The sequence below is a fragment of the Astatotilapia calliptera genome, chromosome 3 (assembly GCF_964374335.1).
Source record: "Astatotilapia calliptera chromosome 3, fAstCal68.1, whole genome shotgun sequence".
Lineage (NCBI taxonomy): Eukaryota > Metazoa > Chordata > Actinopteri > Cichliformes > Cichlidae > Astatotilapia > Astatotilapia calliptera.
The window spans coordinates 49,825,463-49,844,101 of NC_137424.1; the positions used below are offsets into that span (position 1 = coordinate 49,825,463).

Genomic DNA, 18,639 nt, shown 5'->3' on the forward strand with positions numbered 1-18,639 from the left:
GGACGTAACTCAGCACTGAAGGATGATGGTTGCTAAAGGTAAGGACTCTTTAAGAACAAGGAGATGTGTTTGTTTAACACAACTCGATGCTCAGTTATGATGAGTCCAGTGAGGTGTATACTTGCAAGACAGTTCAGGGGGAGAGTGAAATAAACTGGAATACAAAAGAATTAATTCTAAGCATTATTAGCTTAACTCATTCACTGCCAGCCATTGGCAGTGAATGAGTTAAACCCATTGACTCATTCACTGCCATTGACGGCTATAGACGTCAATGGCAGTGAATGAGTTAACTTAAGGGTTGTTGTTTGTTTTGTTTTTTACTAAAAAGCAGCTGTTAAAAACTTCCAGACAAGCATTCAGCAAAACTCATATTTGATATTTAGTTATACACACACATCAGCCACTTTATAAGGTACTTTATTGCTAGTAGTGGTGCAAAAATAATGAAGTACATGATATATGCTTACAAATACACCTCTGAGGAATATCTCGATTTGTCACTATATGCAGGGATTAAAGACTGTGTGGAAAATGTAGAGGCTTTTGACTGTTGCCAAGTTACTAAAAGCAAAATAACAAACTGTATGAACAGATGGAAATTACCCAAAAGAGCCTGAAGAACGCAAAGAGGACGAGACAGGAAAATAAACAGGATACTAAGGCAAGGACTGAGGGAAAGACGTCATTATTCATACAAAAAACAGTAATCATGGAGACAACAACAATGGGATAGAAGGAGAAGTAAAATTAAATGCAAAAGACAGGAAACAAATGTCTACCCATGTAAATCGGGGAATGAATAACAACCGCACTGAAAAAGAGACAGACAGGACATAAGTGAACTTAGCAGAGGGGAAGACAGAAGGATGAGATGGGGGGAGCTCTGTTAATGCTAATTAAACTCTATAAACACAACTGGTAACTAGTAACAAAGTATAATAAGAACTGATACTACAGAATACATCACAATCAAATCTATATATTAAACAAAAGGAGAGGCTAAGGATAAACAAGAATTCAAACTGAACAGCAACAAGCAAACTTTATTGTCACATATGTAACCCATTCATGTGTTACGCCCGTCAATGCGTTGTGTTCTGGCGTGAAAGTAAGAGGCAGGAGACAGTACTGGGTCTTTGGCTCTTTACTGCACATCTGCAACACAGAAATATGTGTCTGTTCTGTGTGTGTCACGCGACTGCCAGTACACCTCTCCTCCAGCCATGCTGAAAGGAGCTGTGCCTGCAGCTTCATTAACACTACAATAATATAATAAATAAAATACAACAAATTGTTTTAAAACATTAACTTAAGCTCTCAAAAACAAAAAGCACAAAATAAATAATATGTCACTAAAAAAACATCAAAAACAACTTATAAGAACAATAAACAAAATAATTCAAAAACAAATAAACAGTCAGATAAATACAATTCAATAACCAGGACCCAATATTCTGGTACTTATAGTTCAAACATTATACTTCAGTACAATTATATTAATAACCGCCATCTAACAGGCAATACAACACTGTACTTATAAAAATAATGAATGAAAGACTGCATCTCCAAAACATGAGAACATCTCCATACCTGCAACACAGAAATATGTGTCTGTTCTGTGTGTCACGCGACTGCCAGTACACCTCTCCTGACGAAGGAAAAAAAGAGTGCACGCTGTTAAAAAAAGACTGCCGCGAGTACACTCACAAGCCTCTAGCGATCAGGCTAACTTAGCATGCTAGCATTTCAGCTGCGTTCTCGGCTAAAACTCATTATAAGCGTATATTAGCGAACTCCGCCCTCCACAAAACTTATCCCGAATGAGTCTCTTAATGACAAACAAAAACGCGGCGGTTCGGCTGTATTCACATGGCAGCTTGGGATCTGAACAAACTTTAATTAGCTGAGAGCAACGTGGCAGTGACTTACCTCCGGCCATGCTGAAAGGAGCTGTGACCGGGGCACACATGCACGCGCCTACGTCACCACGCAGCGCACACACACACACACGAACGCACACAGACTCAGATCACACAGGTAGGAGATTGAGATGCAAAATCACATATTTAATCCAAAAAAAATGTGTTTTGGGTGAAATTCAAAAGTATTTAACACATATGTCACACATACACAGTCATACAGTGTACAACATGTAGTGAAATGCTTGTGTCCAAGCTGCACACGTAGCCGCACCGCTCCAGAGTTGGGCTTTTAGCATTGGGGGGGGGGTGTCAAGCCAGCACCCTTATTGGATACCGGGCGGGAATCGAACTTGCGACAAAGGTGTGTAGTCTTTTCATTACACTATCCAGTTCCGACCACCCACCAGTCATGACAGGGTTGGCCTAACTTCCAAATGAGCAAGTAAATTTTAATTATTTTACTTACCACATGATATGACTGTGTGATTAACCATGAACCCTTATACATTAACCTTGTAATAGGTGGAAATTGAATGTGTTTTAAAATGTGATTTTGTCACGGTTCTGGGTCGGTTCGACCCAGTAGTTTGAGTTCTGATGTTTTGGTTTATTTTTGTATGATTGTTGTGTTTTCGGGTGCTATTATTATTATTGTTATTAGAATTCTTTGTGTCTGTTTGTTCTTGTTTAAGGATTTGTTCTTCGGTCGTGTCTGCTTAGTATAGGTCTAGTTCCATGTGTCATTTTTTTAAGTCGTGTCTTCTGTCTTTGTAGTTGCTGGTCCGTCTGTGTATCTACCATGTTCCTTTCGTGTGTTCTCCCTGCTGTCACCGTCATATACCATCTTCCGTCTTCCTTCATGTTCAGGTTCGTGTTCTTGTTCAGGTTCAGTAGTTTAGTTGTCCCAGTATAGTTTAGTTCTCCGTTTGCCGTTTGCCCATTCTTATTTTTGTGTTCAATAAACCACCTTCACACCTTCACTACTGCCTGCGATTGGATCCTCCTTTATTATTTCCACACGGCTCATCTCACTTTTCTGTTAGCGTATTTACATATTTACATAGCTGCAGGGAGACAAATTGCAAACAAGAAAAAAATATAAAGACGGTGTATGTTTTTGTGTTCTGCCAACACTTCCCCTACATTTTTCACTTATATTTGAATACCCTATAGATACTGACAGTTAACCATATTACACAATGTTCAACTTTTTTAATTCAGCTGATGTTTGCTGTTAATATTTTATGCACATTAGTCCAATAATAGTTTTACGCGTGCTGAGGTGTTTTCGTAGTGTTTTATTGTTTCTTTTCTAAAGGGAATGGTTTGAAAATGCTTCCACCACTTGTTATTTTCAGCTCTGTGTTTGCGTGTGTACTGGGAAAAATTCACCGCATGCCACTGTGTCAATTTCCAATATCCACTGTCAATGTCCACGCACAGCCAATCACATAGTTTTCCTTTTTGAGTCATTTAGTTAATCAGTAATCAAAAACAGTAATTTAATTTTCTACTGATGCTTTTTACCTGATGGAGAGCTTTTATTTAAAAAGTCAGTGTCCTCAAAGACTGGAACGTTCTTTGATTTGGTATATTGTTTGTGATGGGAAGGTCACACATCAGCCTGTGGGTGTCACAAACAAGGATGCAGTGGACTCAAGAGCAGACTCAATTGCTCGTACTATGTACAATTTATTGAAAGGAAAAGGAACTTAAACAAGACTGGGTCTAACAGAAATCATTCGCAGGAACTGAGGGAGGCCCGAGGGCGGAGAAACGGACGTAGAACACAGGGAGAACACGGGCGGGAACTTCTGCAAACACAGGAGAAGGGTTTTACTGAATGGGAACCAATTAAAGGGCAGAGGTGAGTGGTACTAGAGGAGAGTCTTGTGCTTACTTGAAAACACCGGCTATTAGGCGGGGAAGGGGTTGCCGTGGGAGCGTTCCAGGGATGGTTGAGAGTGTGGGGAGGCTGGTCCAGGTTCCAAGGTGTCCAGGGAAGTTGAAGTATGGGCTGGAGGGCAGGCTGAGAAGAAGATGTGGTCCTAGGGTTCTGGGCAGACTGTACAACGGGACGGAAACAGAACCAGCGCTGCTGGTGAGTACGACGGGTGATGAATCTGGAGAATACAGGAGACGGAGAACACATTAACCCACGATCCAGGCACACAGAGTCCGAGCACAGAGGAGGCCAAGTTTACCACGGGTGGTAGCAGGACGAACTGGCGAGGAGTGGCAGGCAGTGCTGGCTTAAAAACCCTCTAGATGGAGCCCCGGAAATTGGAAGCAGGTGATGAGCAGGCCAACTCCACCCCAGGGGACGGACAACAGGAACCTGGACCACACCCGACCCGACACTCCCACAGCATATGACAGTGGGTGGAGCTTGGCATGTGGTTATTTGAATTTAATAAGTCAAATTAAATCAGGTGTGGTTAGAAATGGCTCTCCAACTGTTTGTCTCCTGTTTCTCTGTGGTAACTATTCTTTTATGCAAAGGTGAGAAAGAAGTTTTATTTTTATTTAATATTTTCTCATTGTGTCGTTTATTACAAGTTCAACTGCACCTCTTTAAAGACTATTGCAGATAAAAATGTGTTCTTTAGATACAAACAAACTTGTGAACCTGCTTGTAGGCTGACACAACATGGGAATGTGAGTCAAAATGGATCAAAGAAGGAACTCTCATTTAAATCCACCTGACCAGGTCAAAGAATTAAATACATTATTATTACAATGCATTAATTTTCTTTTACGTAGTCTAAGTTAAAGTCAAATTTATTTATATAGCTCATTTAAAACAACTATTGACCAAGGTGCAGTACATTTAAGATAACAAAAAGAGGAAGGAAGACATGATTTAAAAAAAAAACATTGAAATTTGAAAAATTAAGAAAAATAAGCATTAAATGAGAAGATTTGAGTAGGAAATAAGACAAATAAAAGCGGTACAAGCTTATTGTGATTTAAAGGCCAAGGAAAAAAGTAATACATATTACTTTAAAAAGACAAAATAAAACAAGTAATAGTGTTTTTATACTGACAAATAGAAAGTCAGTAGAAAGCAACTACCTTGTGACTGGCAGTGCTGAATTCAATAACACTTTATTAATCAATAGTAACAATAATGAGGACGTTTTAGTTTACCTTTAACAATATCTACTAAACTGGTTAATAACAGGTTTGTTGGCCAGTGAAATTATCTGGATCATAACTGTAAAGTTGTCCCTGGTGTTTATAAAACTTTCTCAATGGTTACTAATGTTCACTGCAGCTATAATATTGTTATAATGTTGAAACTGGTCATTATAGTACTACATGTTTTAAACTTAGTGTACACAATCAGGTGGTGTAAATCATAAAACTCCTTTTTCACTAAATGTTTAGATTTGTTTCCTCTTGCTGTTTGGTTAGTAAGAAACCAAAATGTGTTGACAAATTCCACATCACTATAATCTGAACCTTTCACCAAAATGTTCACATCAGCAATTCTGAAAGTGCCGAGACATAAATGATTAGAGAACAGATCCAAGTTGAACTTTCACATATTTCCGTTCTCTTTGAAACACGCTTCCTAATGCAAACCAGTCCCTGGTTTAACATATTTATTTTATGTTCCACTTTGCAGATGGTCATTCACAGCTGTTTGGTAAGTATCCAAGAACAATTTAACAACTTCAAGTTTCAAGTTTGATTTCAACCCTGTTTGTTTCCTCTGAGCTACACAATAAATAGATTCAGTTTGACTCAATTCTATTTTATTCATATAGTGCTAAATCCCAACAACAGTTGGCTCGAGACACTTTTATATATAAGCTATATATAAAAAAGCTATTATAAAGGTAATAGATAGCACTGTCCTCATTTGTGCCACGCATTGCTTATTTAAATTTCTGTACTACTTGGAAAAGAAGAAAACTTTTCTCTCCTCCTTTTGTGTTTCTCTCTCACACACACACACACGTTTTCTTAGTTCTCTCCAGGTTTGCATTTAAGCATGCGATTAAAGTACACATGAAAAACTTATAAGCTAATTTACATCATGGACCCTTGTAACACTGTCTGCATAAATGGATTTAAGAAATAAGTCTTTAAACTTGAAGTTTTTAGAACATGTTCGGCACCATCTTCTGTCAGTGCAGAATGTAACGTCACCATATTCGTTGGTCAGCTGTGGTCAATAGGTCTACATTTGTTTATGATAGCTAATAGCAGAACCAATAACTCCAAAATAAGAGAGTGAAAGTAGACACTACATCCTTGTTTTTTGACAGAAAAACTGTTATGTCTTAAATCCAGGTTCACAGACAGAATTGCATCCATGTCAGTTTTTGAGGGCAGGGCTCAATGGCGTGAATTAGCCTTTATACATGTAGTGTTTTAAGTCCACTTTGAATCAGCTGTCATAATTCAGATTTAGAAGTTTTCGGTTTTGTGATTCAGAATTAAACTCTTTTTCTGTCTGACTTAGTTTTTAGGGCTATTTTTAAAATGTTGCTTTTAAATAAAAAATATCAATAAAATTACTTTTAATTTTATGATAAAACAAATAAATAATTTGTAAATCTAATACACCCAAATTGTATTTACAATAGAATGTAGAAAACGCATGAGTGGTGTGATTTGGCCCTAACATTGCATTAAATTGAATTGAAGTGTGGATTCGTCTCTGATTCATACAGCTTTAACTCGCATTTGTGGATGGAGAACTCTGTTCACAGAGAAAGATGTCAAAGTTCAAATATTTCTGAGCTCATGAAGTGTTTTCCATGAACGAATGATCCCTGCTTTTAATGAAGCGCTGCCTGAAGGACCTAAGATTACAGGCATTGTTAAATTGCATTTTCATTTACATTTTACACAGGATCTTTGCTGGAATTGGATTAGCAACAAGTATTAATAATCTGTCAGACTATAGTTTTTATCAGTCATCACCAGCCACAATTACTGTAAATCTTCTCCTTTTCATAGATGTTATAGTAGGGACATGTTTAAATTACCAAACATTACAGAAAAATCATGTAAAGTTACCTGATAGTGATGGGTGACGTTTGTAGCTAAGCAGGTCCTGTAGCAGCACCATTTCCAAAACACTAGTTTTGGGAGTGTCACCTGCAGAGATGGGCAGTAACGCGTTACTTGTAATGCATTACTGTAATCTGATTACTTTTTTCAAGTAACGAGTAAAGTAAGGGATTACTATTGCAAAATCGGTAATTAGATTACCGTTACTTTCCCGTAGGAACGCTGCGTTACTGCGTTACTAAAACTGTGATTTTTTGCGAGAATGTCTCATGACAGTGATGTAACCGAGTGCGCCGTTGGTGACAACAGCTGTGTGCAGATCAACAATGGATCATATATCGATTGCGGGAGAGAGTATGAGCATGCAACGTTTAAAGCGTGGAAGTACTGACCTTACTTTGAGTTTGATTCCATAAAAAGTGACAAAAACATTAGCGTCCGTTGTGCGTGGGAAGAAAACTTATTTTTACAGCGAAAAAAACCCCTAAACATCCAAGCAAGCACCGAGTGCGCAACGACGTAATGGGAAATTCACAGAGAAACTCGCGGATTCTTCAACTGACCGCGGCACACCTGCACCAGGGTAAACCTCCGCCTACTCCAGTCCTGCTGTCCAGGTGAAAATAGAGCAACAGGACCGCTAGTCTGTGACTTTATTTATTTTCTGCTGTGTTTTACTTGCATCTATTTGAAAGAGTGAGTGTAAACACAAAAAATATTTTATTTTATGTGCTGGAATGTGCAGAAAATAAGTTTAAATGTTAAACTAATTTATTCAAGTCAGAGAATGTTGCATATAATTAAATTTTTGCTTGATGCATAAAGTTAAAAGATTACAACTGATAAAACAAGTTAAAAAAAGAGACTTTTCCATTTGATTACATTTTGTATGATGGATTATGCAGAAAAAGTAGAATTGGGCTGAAAGATCTATCGCTTTATCACCTCTTCAGATTGTAAATCGTGTTTTTAAAAAGTAACTAAGTAATTAATTACTTTTGAAAATAAGTAATCAGTAAAGTAACAGGATTACTTTTTTGGGGAAGTAATCAGTAATTAGTTACTGATTACTTTTTTCAAGTAACTTGACCAACACTGGTCACCTGTACCGAAGTTTAGGTGTTGCATTATTATTTAGTTTTGCTTTGTGATCTATGGCTCCTTAAAAAAATCTTCAACACAGGACACTTTCATTTGTATAACAAATTGTTAGAAAATGCATACAAATTTAGTTTTGTCATCAAGGATGCTGAGAAGTAAATGTTTTCTTTCTTTTTTTTCTAATTGTGTGGTTGTGGTTTGTTAACAGAATTAAATGTTGACAACAGGAAATTAGGGTGTCCTGATTGTTTAAGAGTTGTCATTGTGAAATTTTAAGTCTTAACATTTTATCATTTGTATGATATAAACATAGTTACAGAGGACAAATAATTCCCAGTGTAATCCTGTGTTAAAGCTGTTTGTAACATTTTTTTTAAAGAAAAAGCTAATATCTCAATGAGTGTAAATGTTTCGATGTTTCTATTCATAAAAATGTGTGATTTAACATTAAATCACATCTGAATCCTCAGTTTGTACTTGACAGAATTTATGATACATGCAATAAGGATTGTCTGGAGATTGTTTTACCACTTTAACAATAAAGGCGTGTTAGCTATACAAAATATGCACATTAAACAAAATGCCATCAAAATTATGGGTAGACTGTTGTACTTTTAAAAACTTCATACTGTTAGAAACGTTCGCTTTTAGAGTGTGATTTTCCTTTTCTATAATTCAGTTATGTGTCCTGTATGTTCTCTCAACAATCTGTGGTCTCTGTGTTTTGTTTTCAGACATCAGATTAGCCGGGTCTGGATTGACTCAGTGCTCTGGCAGAGTTGAAATCTATCACAATAACATCTGGGGAACAGTCTGTGATGATCGCTGGGACTTAAATGATACTGAGGTGGTTTGCAGACAGTTAAACTGTGGACCGGCACTAGCAGCTCCTCAGAAGGCTTACTTTGGTGCAGGAAGTGGACAGATTTGGCTTGATGAAGTGACCTGTTCGGGCAGTGAAGACTTTCTGACTGACTGTCCCAACAGTGGATTTGGCAACCACAACTGTGACCATTCTGAGGACGCTAGTGTCATCTGTTCAGGTGAGATATATTCTTGGTCATTCACAAGATGTCAAATACTGTAAAGAAAACTTATTTTTACATCAAACGATACAGACTTAAAATGTAAAGGGCAAATGAGTTAAAACAGGTACAAACAGAAGGTTAAATAGTTTGTGTTAAATAGCCAAGAACGGCATCTAACTTTAAATCTGTGACAAATCAATTACATGCATATCTGTCTTCGGTGGAAACTCTTTGAGTCGTTAAAAGTAGCTGCAGTTATATTATAATATACTATAGTAGTGCAACCAATATATATGTAGCCTGGCTAAATTAACCAGCCCAGAACACAGATTATCTTTTAATCTGAATGATAAAGTAAGCGCTCAGAAGAAAATAAAAAAGGTTGTAAAAATAAAGAAATAAAATTGTTACAGACAGTTCTTATCCAGTAACAGCTTTGTGCACTGGTAACCCACTGCTACTGCAGGTTATTTCCCCAACTTTATCAGCATCTGGAACTCAAGGACGTCTAGCGTCATTTTGTGTCTGATATAAACCCATACATAAATAAAACAAACTTAGCAGTGCAAAAATAACTGTAGTGGCTTCTCAGTGCATTAATTCAGCAGAAAGCGGAATATAGATCCCTCTGAGATGAACGGCGAAGTTGGTTGCAGCAACTCCTGGTGTCTTAACTGTTCCACACTTTGCATTTAAAACAGATCACGCAGCGAAAAAAGGCATTGCACACCCACATAAAACCAATGCAAGCTAGCACTCCCGTGAATGTCTCTGTAGATCCCCATGATCCCTTGAGCTCTCAGGGGTACCCCAAAAGAAACAGCGCCATCCAGTGGCATGTCCCACAATATCGACCTTCCACCTGGCTACATTCTCCCCTGCTTAAGAGTCAACGTCCCCGGTGACTCAATTGGTATATCTCAACTCATGCACTGCTTCTTTAAAGAGGGCAGTACCCATATTAGTCAACAACTGAGACAGTATCTCCGGGCTCAAAGTGATGGCATGACATGCTGATACAGGGACATGTTAAGGGTTTGAATGCACTCCAGCATTAGCTCTTTGACTCCGACGGGGCACTGGTGTTGGTGTAATGACCCCAATATCCCTGTTGGTTTCAGGAGCAACTGTCTCTGGTGTGGACACCTGCTCAGAGGCAGACGGTGCAGTAACACGAGCATCATCAGTGTTTACAGACTCTGAAATGCCACTGCTTTGAACTGCTTCCCTGTCTTCATCAGACCCCTGCTCTGCAATTGGGTATGAGGTTTCTTCGAACAACACATACTCAGGATCTGAATCTGAACAGCCTGTTTTCTCTTCTGTCATAGGACCCGCTACCACAGGGGATTCATTATTTTTCTTTTTCCTGGGTGCAGGAATTGGGCCAATACAAGGTCTAAGGTTAGCTCTGTGAACCCGTTTTACTGGCCCACCCTCCACAGGCTCCACCGCATGTGTGCTGCCCTGGACTTCGACAACCCTATAAACCCCAGGGCTCCAGGCGTCTTGAATTTTGTTCCTGCCTTGGGGCCAGTGTTGCAGATAAACTAACTGACCTACTTCAACAGGGGGGCAATAGACCCGGGTTTTGTCCAGCTCAAGCCTTTCTGCTGCTTTCTGCTCCGTGTACTGCCTTGCTCTGTTATGTGCTTCATTTAAGCGCTGCTGATGCACAACCAGCCAGTCATGTCTCTCATCAAGCACCTGCTCCTGACCTAGTAAAGCATCTACAGGAAGGTGGGGGTGCACTCCAAACATGAGGTAATACGGCGAGTGACCTGTGGTGGCATGGGGAGTCACATTGTATGCATAGACCAACTCTGCCAAATACTCAGGCCAACGGCGTTTCTTGTCTGGTGGGAGGGTACGCAATAGGTCATGAAGTGTCCTATTGAAACGTTCACATTGTGCATTACCTTGGGGATGATGTGGTGTAGTACGGCTTTTTTAACCCCATATAACTTGCACAGTTCATGAATCACATCACTTTCAAAATTTCTGCCCTGATCAGAATGTAACCTCTCTGGTACACCATACCTCATGAACCACTCTCTGAGCAAAATCTTAGTAGTTGTATCAGCTTTCTGGTCGCGTGTGGGGAAAGCTTGTGTGAACTTGGTGAAAACATCTGTAACCACCAACACATTTTCCTGTCCATCTGAGGCTGGCTCCAACACGCTAAAATCTACTGCAACCACTTCAAGAGGTCTAGTGGCCAGAAAGGACTTGACAGGGGCATGAATCTTGGGCTGTGGCAACTTAGTAAGCACACATCTGTAGCATTTCTTAATCCACTGGTCCACTTCTTCATACATACCAACCCAAAAACATCTCTGTCTTAACAGATTCTGGGTCCGCTCCACCCCCTGATGCCCCATCTGATCATGCACACTCCCCAGTACAGCTTCTCTTAAACAAGCTGGCAAAAGGAGCTGCTGACACCTCCCCAAATGTCCATCCTCAATGACCCGATACAACAATCCAACAAACTCTATGATACGTGACCACTGCCGGAGCAGAGAAATCACAGACTTAGCCAAACCTTTCCTCTGCTGGTGTGTGGGTTTCTTCTTTTTGTCCCAAAACTGCCTAAAGGACTTGATAGTAGGGTCAGAGCTCTGAAACTGTCGCAACTCTTCCTTAGAATACCCTGGCAGAGTGGGTGTATTCCCTTGGGAATCAGTAAAATGGGTGTCTTGCTCAATTGCTGTGACCCGGGCCTGCCTCACCTGACAACATTTTACACCTGCACTTACTAAGTCCAGGCCTAGCGTTGTCCCTCTGATGACTAGGTTACAGATGCATATGCATCCATCAAACTCCTCCTCATCTCCTGCAGGCTGGGGCTCCCCTGCTAATGGCTGTCTAGAGAGGGTATCGGCTGCTGTGTTACACCGACCAGGACGATACTGCACCTCAAAGTCAAATGGCGCTAACTGGGCAACCCAGCGCTGTTCGATGGCTCCCAGCTTTGCTGAGTTCAGGTGGCAGAGGGGGTTGTTATCTGTCACAACTGTGAATTTGGAGCCTAAGAGATACCCCCTAAACTTCTCAGACAAAGCCCATTTAAGGGCGAGGAGCTCTAATTTCATACTACTATAATTTCTGTCATTTCTCTCTGCATTTCTCAACCTTCGGCTGGCGTATGCTATAACACGTTTCCTGCCACCCTGCAGCTGATAAAGAACTACTCCCAGTCCTAAACTGCTGGCATCTGTCTCAACAACAAATGGCAGTGAGAAATCAGCATAAGCAAGTAGGGGGCACTTGTGAGCTTCTCTTTCAACTGTTCAAATGACTCTTGACAAGATGGCGTCCACACACTTTCAAGCAATTTTTTATATTTAGCTAGACTGTCCTCCTTGGCCCATGCATTAATCAGATCGTGCAAAGGACCTGCCAGCTGCGAAAATCCATGGAGAAATCTCCTGTAATAACTGCAAAATCCCAGGAAGGATCTCAGCTCTTTAACTGTGGTGGGTACTGGCCACTGCCTCACTGCAGCTATCTTGTCTGGGTCCATACCTATCCCTTCAGCTGAGATCTGGTGACCCAAAAAGCGTACACTAGATTGGAGAAAACGACATTTCTCCACCTTAACCTTCAGCCCAGTTTCCCTGAGTCTCTGCAACAGTGTCTGAAGATGTGCCAAATGGTCTTCAAAAGTTGATGAGTAGACTAATATGTCATCTAGGTACACAAACATAATCTGAAGGATTAAGTCACTCATAGTGGCCTGCATGAGTCTTTGGAAAGTGGCTGGACCATTACACACACCAAAGGGCAATCTGGTATATTCAAACAACCCAAATGGGGTTGTAAAAGCAGTCTTGTGCCTCTTCCTTTCGTGAACTGCCACTTGATGATAGCCACATGCCAGGTCGATAGTCGAGAAAAACCTTGCACCATGTAATGCATCAAAGGATTAATCTCTTTAGAGTGTGATTTTCCTTTTCTATAATTCAGTTATGTGTCCTGTATGTTCTCTCAACAATCTGTGGTCTCTGTGTTTTGTTTTCAGACATCAGATTAGCCGGGTCTGGATTGACTCAGTGCTCTGGCAGAGTAGAAATCTATCACAATAACATCTGGGGAACAATCTGCGGTGATGGCTGGGACTTAAATGATGCTGAGGTGGTTTGCAGACAGTTAAACTGTGGACCGGCACTAGGAGCTCCTCAGATGGCTCACTTTGGTGCAGGAAGTGGACAGATTTGGCTTGATAATGTGGGCTGTTCAGGAAGTGAAAGTTCTCTAACTGAGTGTCAAAACAGTGGATGGGGAACAAACACCTGTGCACACGATCAGGATGCTGGTGTCATCTGTACAGGTGAGAAACTTTTAGATGCTGAAGATATTTTAGGTCATTATGTTTTTGTGTCTCATGCAAGAGTTATATGCCGCACAACACTGTGAACATGATCAGGATATTTTTGGTCATCAACAAGATGTCAGATACTGTAAATAAAACTTCTTTTTACAACTACTGATACAGTCTTCAAATGCAAAGGCCAAATGAGTTCAAAAAGATAAAACAGAAGTTAAATGGTTTGTGTTTGAGACTGGGAGGGCAGATAAATCCAAGTTTGTAGTCCTGGTGTCCACTCCAAGCCCAGAGAAAAAGGGCAGATTGAAATCCTCCCACTTTACTACAACAACCTCACATAATTTGAAGTTTTGTCATTAAAAATGTTGATAAAAGGGGGCCATTTTTTTCTGTTGTTGTCTGTTTATTAACTTAATCCAGCGTTAACAAAAGGAAGGAAGCGTGTCAACCATAGTGTAAGAGGACAAACATTTCCTTGTAGTTTTACATTTTTGGAGGAATGCTAGCTGATAAGTATTGCCAGACAGGTAAATCATACCTGTCTGATTGCACTCAGTTTATTCAACTCAAATCCTTTACTTCTCAGCCCTTTCCTCTGACCAGGCGTGCCCCAGGGATCTGTCCTGGGGCCCCTTCTTTTCATTATCTACCTTCTTCCGCTTGGACACATTTTCCGTAAATACAATATCCAGTTTCACTGTTATGCCGATGACACCCAGCTTTATCTGTCCACTAAACCTGATTCTGCTCTTCCCCCATCCTCCCTCACCCTCTGCTTAGCCGAACTAAATTCATGGTTCTCTTCTAATTTTCTCAAACTCAACAGTAACAAACCCGAGCTCCTCTTGGTAGGCATTAAGTCAGCATTATCCAGAAACCAACAGTTTCTCTGTTACTATCAATAACTCGCCGGTCTTCATTTCTTCCTTTGTGAAAAGTTTGGGTGTCATCCTCCACAGTACTCTATCTTTCAATTCACACATTAATAATCTCACTCGGTCTGCATATTTTTAATTGTGCAACATTGTGTTTTGTTTTCAGACATCAGATTAGCCGGGTCTGGATTGACTCAGTGCTCTGGCAGAGTTGAAATCTATCACAATAACATCTGGGGAACAGTCTGTGATGATCGCTGGGACTTAAATGATGCTGAGGTGGTTTGCAGACAGTTAAACTGTGGACCGGCACTGGAAGCTCCTCGGAACGCTTCCTTTGGTGAAGGAACTGGAGAAATATGGCTTGATGAAGTGACCTGTTCAGGCAGTGAAGACTTTCTGACTGACTGTCCCAACAGTGGATTTGGCAACCACAACTGTGACCATTCTGAGGACGCTAGTGTCATCTGTTCAGGTGAGATATATTCTTGGTCATTCACAAGATGTCAAATACTGTAAAGAAAACTTATTTTTACATCAAATGATACAGACTTAAAATGTAAAGGGCAAATGAGTTAAAACAGGTACAAACAGAAGGTTAAATAGTTTGTGTTAAATAGCCAAGAACGGCATCTAACTTTAAATCTGTGACAAATCAATTACATGCATATCTGTCTTCGGTGGAAACTCTTTGAGTCGTTAAAAGTAGCTGCAGTTATATTACAATACAGGGAGTGCAGAATTATTAGGCAAATGAGTATTTTGTCCACATCATCCTCTTCATGCATGTTGTCTTACTCCAAGCTGTATAGGCTCGAAAGCCTACTACCAATTAAGCATATTAGGTGATGTGCTTCTCTGTAATGAGAAAGGGTGTGGTCTAATGACATCAACACCCTATATCAGGTGTGCATAATTATTAGGCAACATCCTTTCCTTTGGCAAAATGGGTCAAAAGAAGGACTTGACAGGCTCAGAAAAGTCAAAAATAGTGAGATATCTTGCAGAGGGATGCAGCAGTCTCAAAATTGCAAAGCTTCTGAAGCGTGATCATCGAACAATCAAGCGTTTCATTCAAAATAGTCAACAGGGTCGCAAGAAGCGTGTGGAAAAACCAAGGCGCAAAATAACTGCCCATGAACTGAGAAAAGTCAAGCGTGCAGCTGCCAAGATGCCACTTGCCACCAGTTTGGCCATATTTCAGAGCTGCAACATCACTGGAGTGCCCAAAAGCACAAGGTGTGCAATACTCAGAGACATGGCCAAGGTAAGAAAGGCTGAAAGACGACCACCACTGAACAAGACACACAAGCTGAAACGTCAAGACTGGGCCAAGAAATATCTCAAGACTGGTTTTTCTAAGGTTTTATGGACTGATGAAATGAGAGTGAGTCTTGATGGGCCAGATGGATGGGTCCGTGGCTGGATTGGTAAAGGGCAGAGAGCTCCAGTCCGACTCAGACGCCAGCAAGGTGGAGGTGGAGTACTGGTTTGGGCTGGTATCATCAAAGATGAGCTTGTGGGGCCTTTTCGGGTTGAGGATGGAGTCAAGCTCAACTCCCAGTCCTACTGCCAGTTTCTGGAAGACACCTTCTTCAAGCAGTGGTACAGGAAGAAGTCTGCATCCTTCAAGAAAAACATGATTTTCATGCAGGACAATGCTCCATCACACGCGTCCAAGTACTCCACAGCGTGGCTGGCAAGAAAGGGTATAAAAGAAGAAAAACTAATGACATGGCCTCCTTGTTCACCTGATCTGAACCCCATTGAGAACCTGTGGTCCATCATCAAATGTGAGATTTACAAGGAGGGAAAACAGTACACCTCTCTGAACAGTGTCTGGGAGGCTGTGGTTGCTGCTGCACGCAATGTTGATGGTGAACAGATCAAAACACTGACAGAATCCATGGATGGCAGGCTTTTGAGTGTCCTTGCAAAGAAAGGTGGCTATATTGGTCGCTGATTTGTTTTTGTTTTGTTTTTGAATGTCAGAAATGTATATTTGTGAATGTGGAGATGTTATATTGGTGTCACTGGTAAAAATAAATAATTGAAATGGGTATATATTTGTTTTTTATTAAGTTGCCTAATAATTATGCACAGTAATAGTCACCTGCACACACAGATATCCCCCTAAAATATCTAAAACTAAAAACAAACTAAAAACTACTTCCAAAAACATTCAGCTTTGATATTAATGAGTTTTTTGGGTTCATTGAGAACATGGTTGTTGTTCAATAATAAAATTATTCCTCAAAAATACAACTTGCCTAATAATTCTGCACTCCCTGTATACTATAGTAGTGCAACCAAATATATAGAACAAGTGCAAAACAAAATGCACACACTTTATTGTTATTTTAAAATGACTGGTTGCTAGTTTTGAGTCTGAGGCATCCACATTTATGATCATCGCTGTTAGAACTCGAAGTGGCCATGTTTTGGTGTTCATGATGATGATGGGAATGTTTACTAAAATTAAAGAGGACTCCATAATATTACCAGCTCTGTCGGAAAGTAAAGTAAATTAAGGTTCGAATGTGATGGAATTTTCTACGTTAAGATTAACACAGAAAAGAAAATGTAACGAAGTGATTTTGAAGTTTAAAGTTTGTTTTAAATTATGGATGTGGAAAAGTCAGACAGCTAGAGAGAGGAGGATAAAGTGTGAGAGGGCATGGGCTGATTAGATGTTAACAGTGTGATTGGATGTCCCCATGTTTGAGGCCAGATGCCCTCTCCGAAGGTGTGACACCCAGTGAGAAAGTAGGAAGTTGGAGGAAGCTCTTGGTGAAAGTGAATCTGGCTGCTGTCGACTCCTCCGTGGACATGAAAGACCCAGCTGTGATGGAGTCCATCATGAATTCGGTAACTTATGTTAAGAAATCTTAGTAAAGTGTCTTTACTGTTTTTTAAGGAAAAAACCTTCCAGATGTTTTTAAGACAGTCTTAGATGATTAATATTCCCAGAAAAAAATGCTTTATTTGCATTTTTCTGTGTCTCTTTCATGTCAAATTTCATTTAAAATGTAACTATAACAGACTATAATTTGTGGTGTAATCAGTAAATTCTCTTTTCTGTTGTGCAGATCAAAAATGAGTTGAGAGGTAGGGCTGACGACCTAAAAGTGAGCTGGTGGAAACGTCCAGAAAAGAAAGATATCAAAAAACAAGAGGCGTGTACTCCATAGTTCACACTGTTTGTTTCAATAGCTGGATAAAGGCGGCTTACGGCCTGTAAAACTGATGTGATTCATTTAATCTTTACTTTTCACATGATATCTGTGTGACTGCTTGCTTTCTGTTGTGGTTCATAATCTCTCTTGTTTGATGACTTATTTCTCTGATGATTTTCCAAAGAAGACGAGCTCTGTTGGTGCCTTCAGAGAAATATTACAGACAAATATGAAATTTAACATTTGCTTTGAATTGAGGTCAAGTGAAGTGATTTTCAAGGTAAGGAAGTTATATTTCCCTGTGGTTTGCATCATGAAAAACAATATGGAAATATATCTTCCTTGACCTTCCTTGCGCATAATGAATTGTTCTTTGTCTCTCACAAAGTTAAATTCAAACCAATTTATCTGAGATGTTTTGAAGTGATTGATAAATTTCATCCGTGTGTTTTACCAGGACGCATTTCACATCAAACCTGCATATTAACTGAAGCTTCAAATATTTTTGTCTATGTTAGTGAAAAAAGCATTTCTTTTTAATTCTTGGTTTTATTGCATAATGAATTTACATTGCATGATCGCTTGAGTTAACCTACTCTTCCCTTTTCCGTGGTTTTATTTCATGAGTGTTCTGAGATGTGCATTACTGCGCAAAAGTCTTTGGCCATCCCTTCTTTTTTATATTTTGTGTGAGAAATGGAAGATAGAATCATTTAATTAAAACGTGCAAAACTCTATATATAGATGCATTTTTGCTTGAATAATTCATACCAGTGTTATGTGGCTTATCAAATAAAAAACAAAAATCAAAAGCATTCCACTGGAAATGGTCTGGTTGAAGGGCTGGATTGAAAATAAATGAAAAAGCAGCCAATTTCCAGAGAATAACTCAGAAAGCCTTGAAAACTGTTGCTCAAGAGCACTTTAAAAATTAGAAGAAAGTCTGTTTCCTTGGAAGTAATATATAGAGAAATGAGGGATGACTACACTTTTTTCACAGTACTGTAATTATGTTTTGTTTAGTTGGTTGAATTTATATGTGTCTTGAATGCTGTAGCCATGTTACTAACACTATTATAAATCATCAATAATGTATCATTATTATGTGTGAGAATAAAAGGTTCTTGATTCAAAAATACTCGGTGAGCCTTTTGTGTTACTCCAGTTGCAGCCTGC

General features: G+C 39.7%; 1 protein-coding gene and 1 long non-coding RNA gene across 2 annotated transcripts; one reads left to right on the forward strand and one right to left on the reverse strand.

Annotated features, from left to right (window-relative positions):
• Positions 1-404: 404 nt before the first annotated feature.
• On the reverse strand, positions 405-2,032 carry LOC113017587 (uncharacterized). The gene is made up of 2 exons (XR_013902783.1): positions 1,933-2,032; positions 405-1,651 (listed from the first exon to the last, which is right to left on the reverse strand). It is a non-coding gene; the product is annotated as an uncharacterized LOC113017587 (long non-coding RNA).
• Positions 2,033-8,721: 6,689 nt separating this feature from the next.
• On the forward strand, positions 8,722-18,601 carry LOC145423337 (scavenger receptor cysteine-rich domain-containing protein DMBT1-like; the record flags this gene model as incomplete). The annotated part of the gene is made up of 5 exons (XM_080295654.1): positions 8,722-9,097; positions 13,107-13,415; positions 14,454-14,762; positions 17,019-17,155; positions 17,377-18,601. Coding segments are annotated over 5 exons (1,233 nt in total), but the record flags the coding sequence as incomplete, so codon positions are not given.
• Between the last annotated feature and the right edge of the window lie 38 nt (positions 18,602-18,639).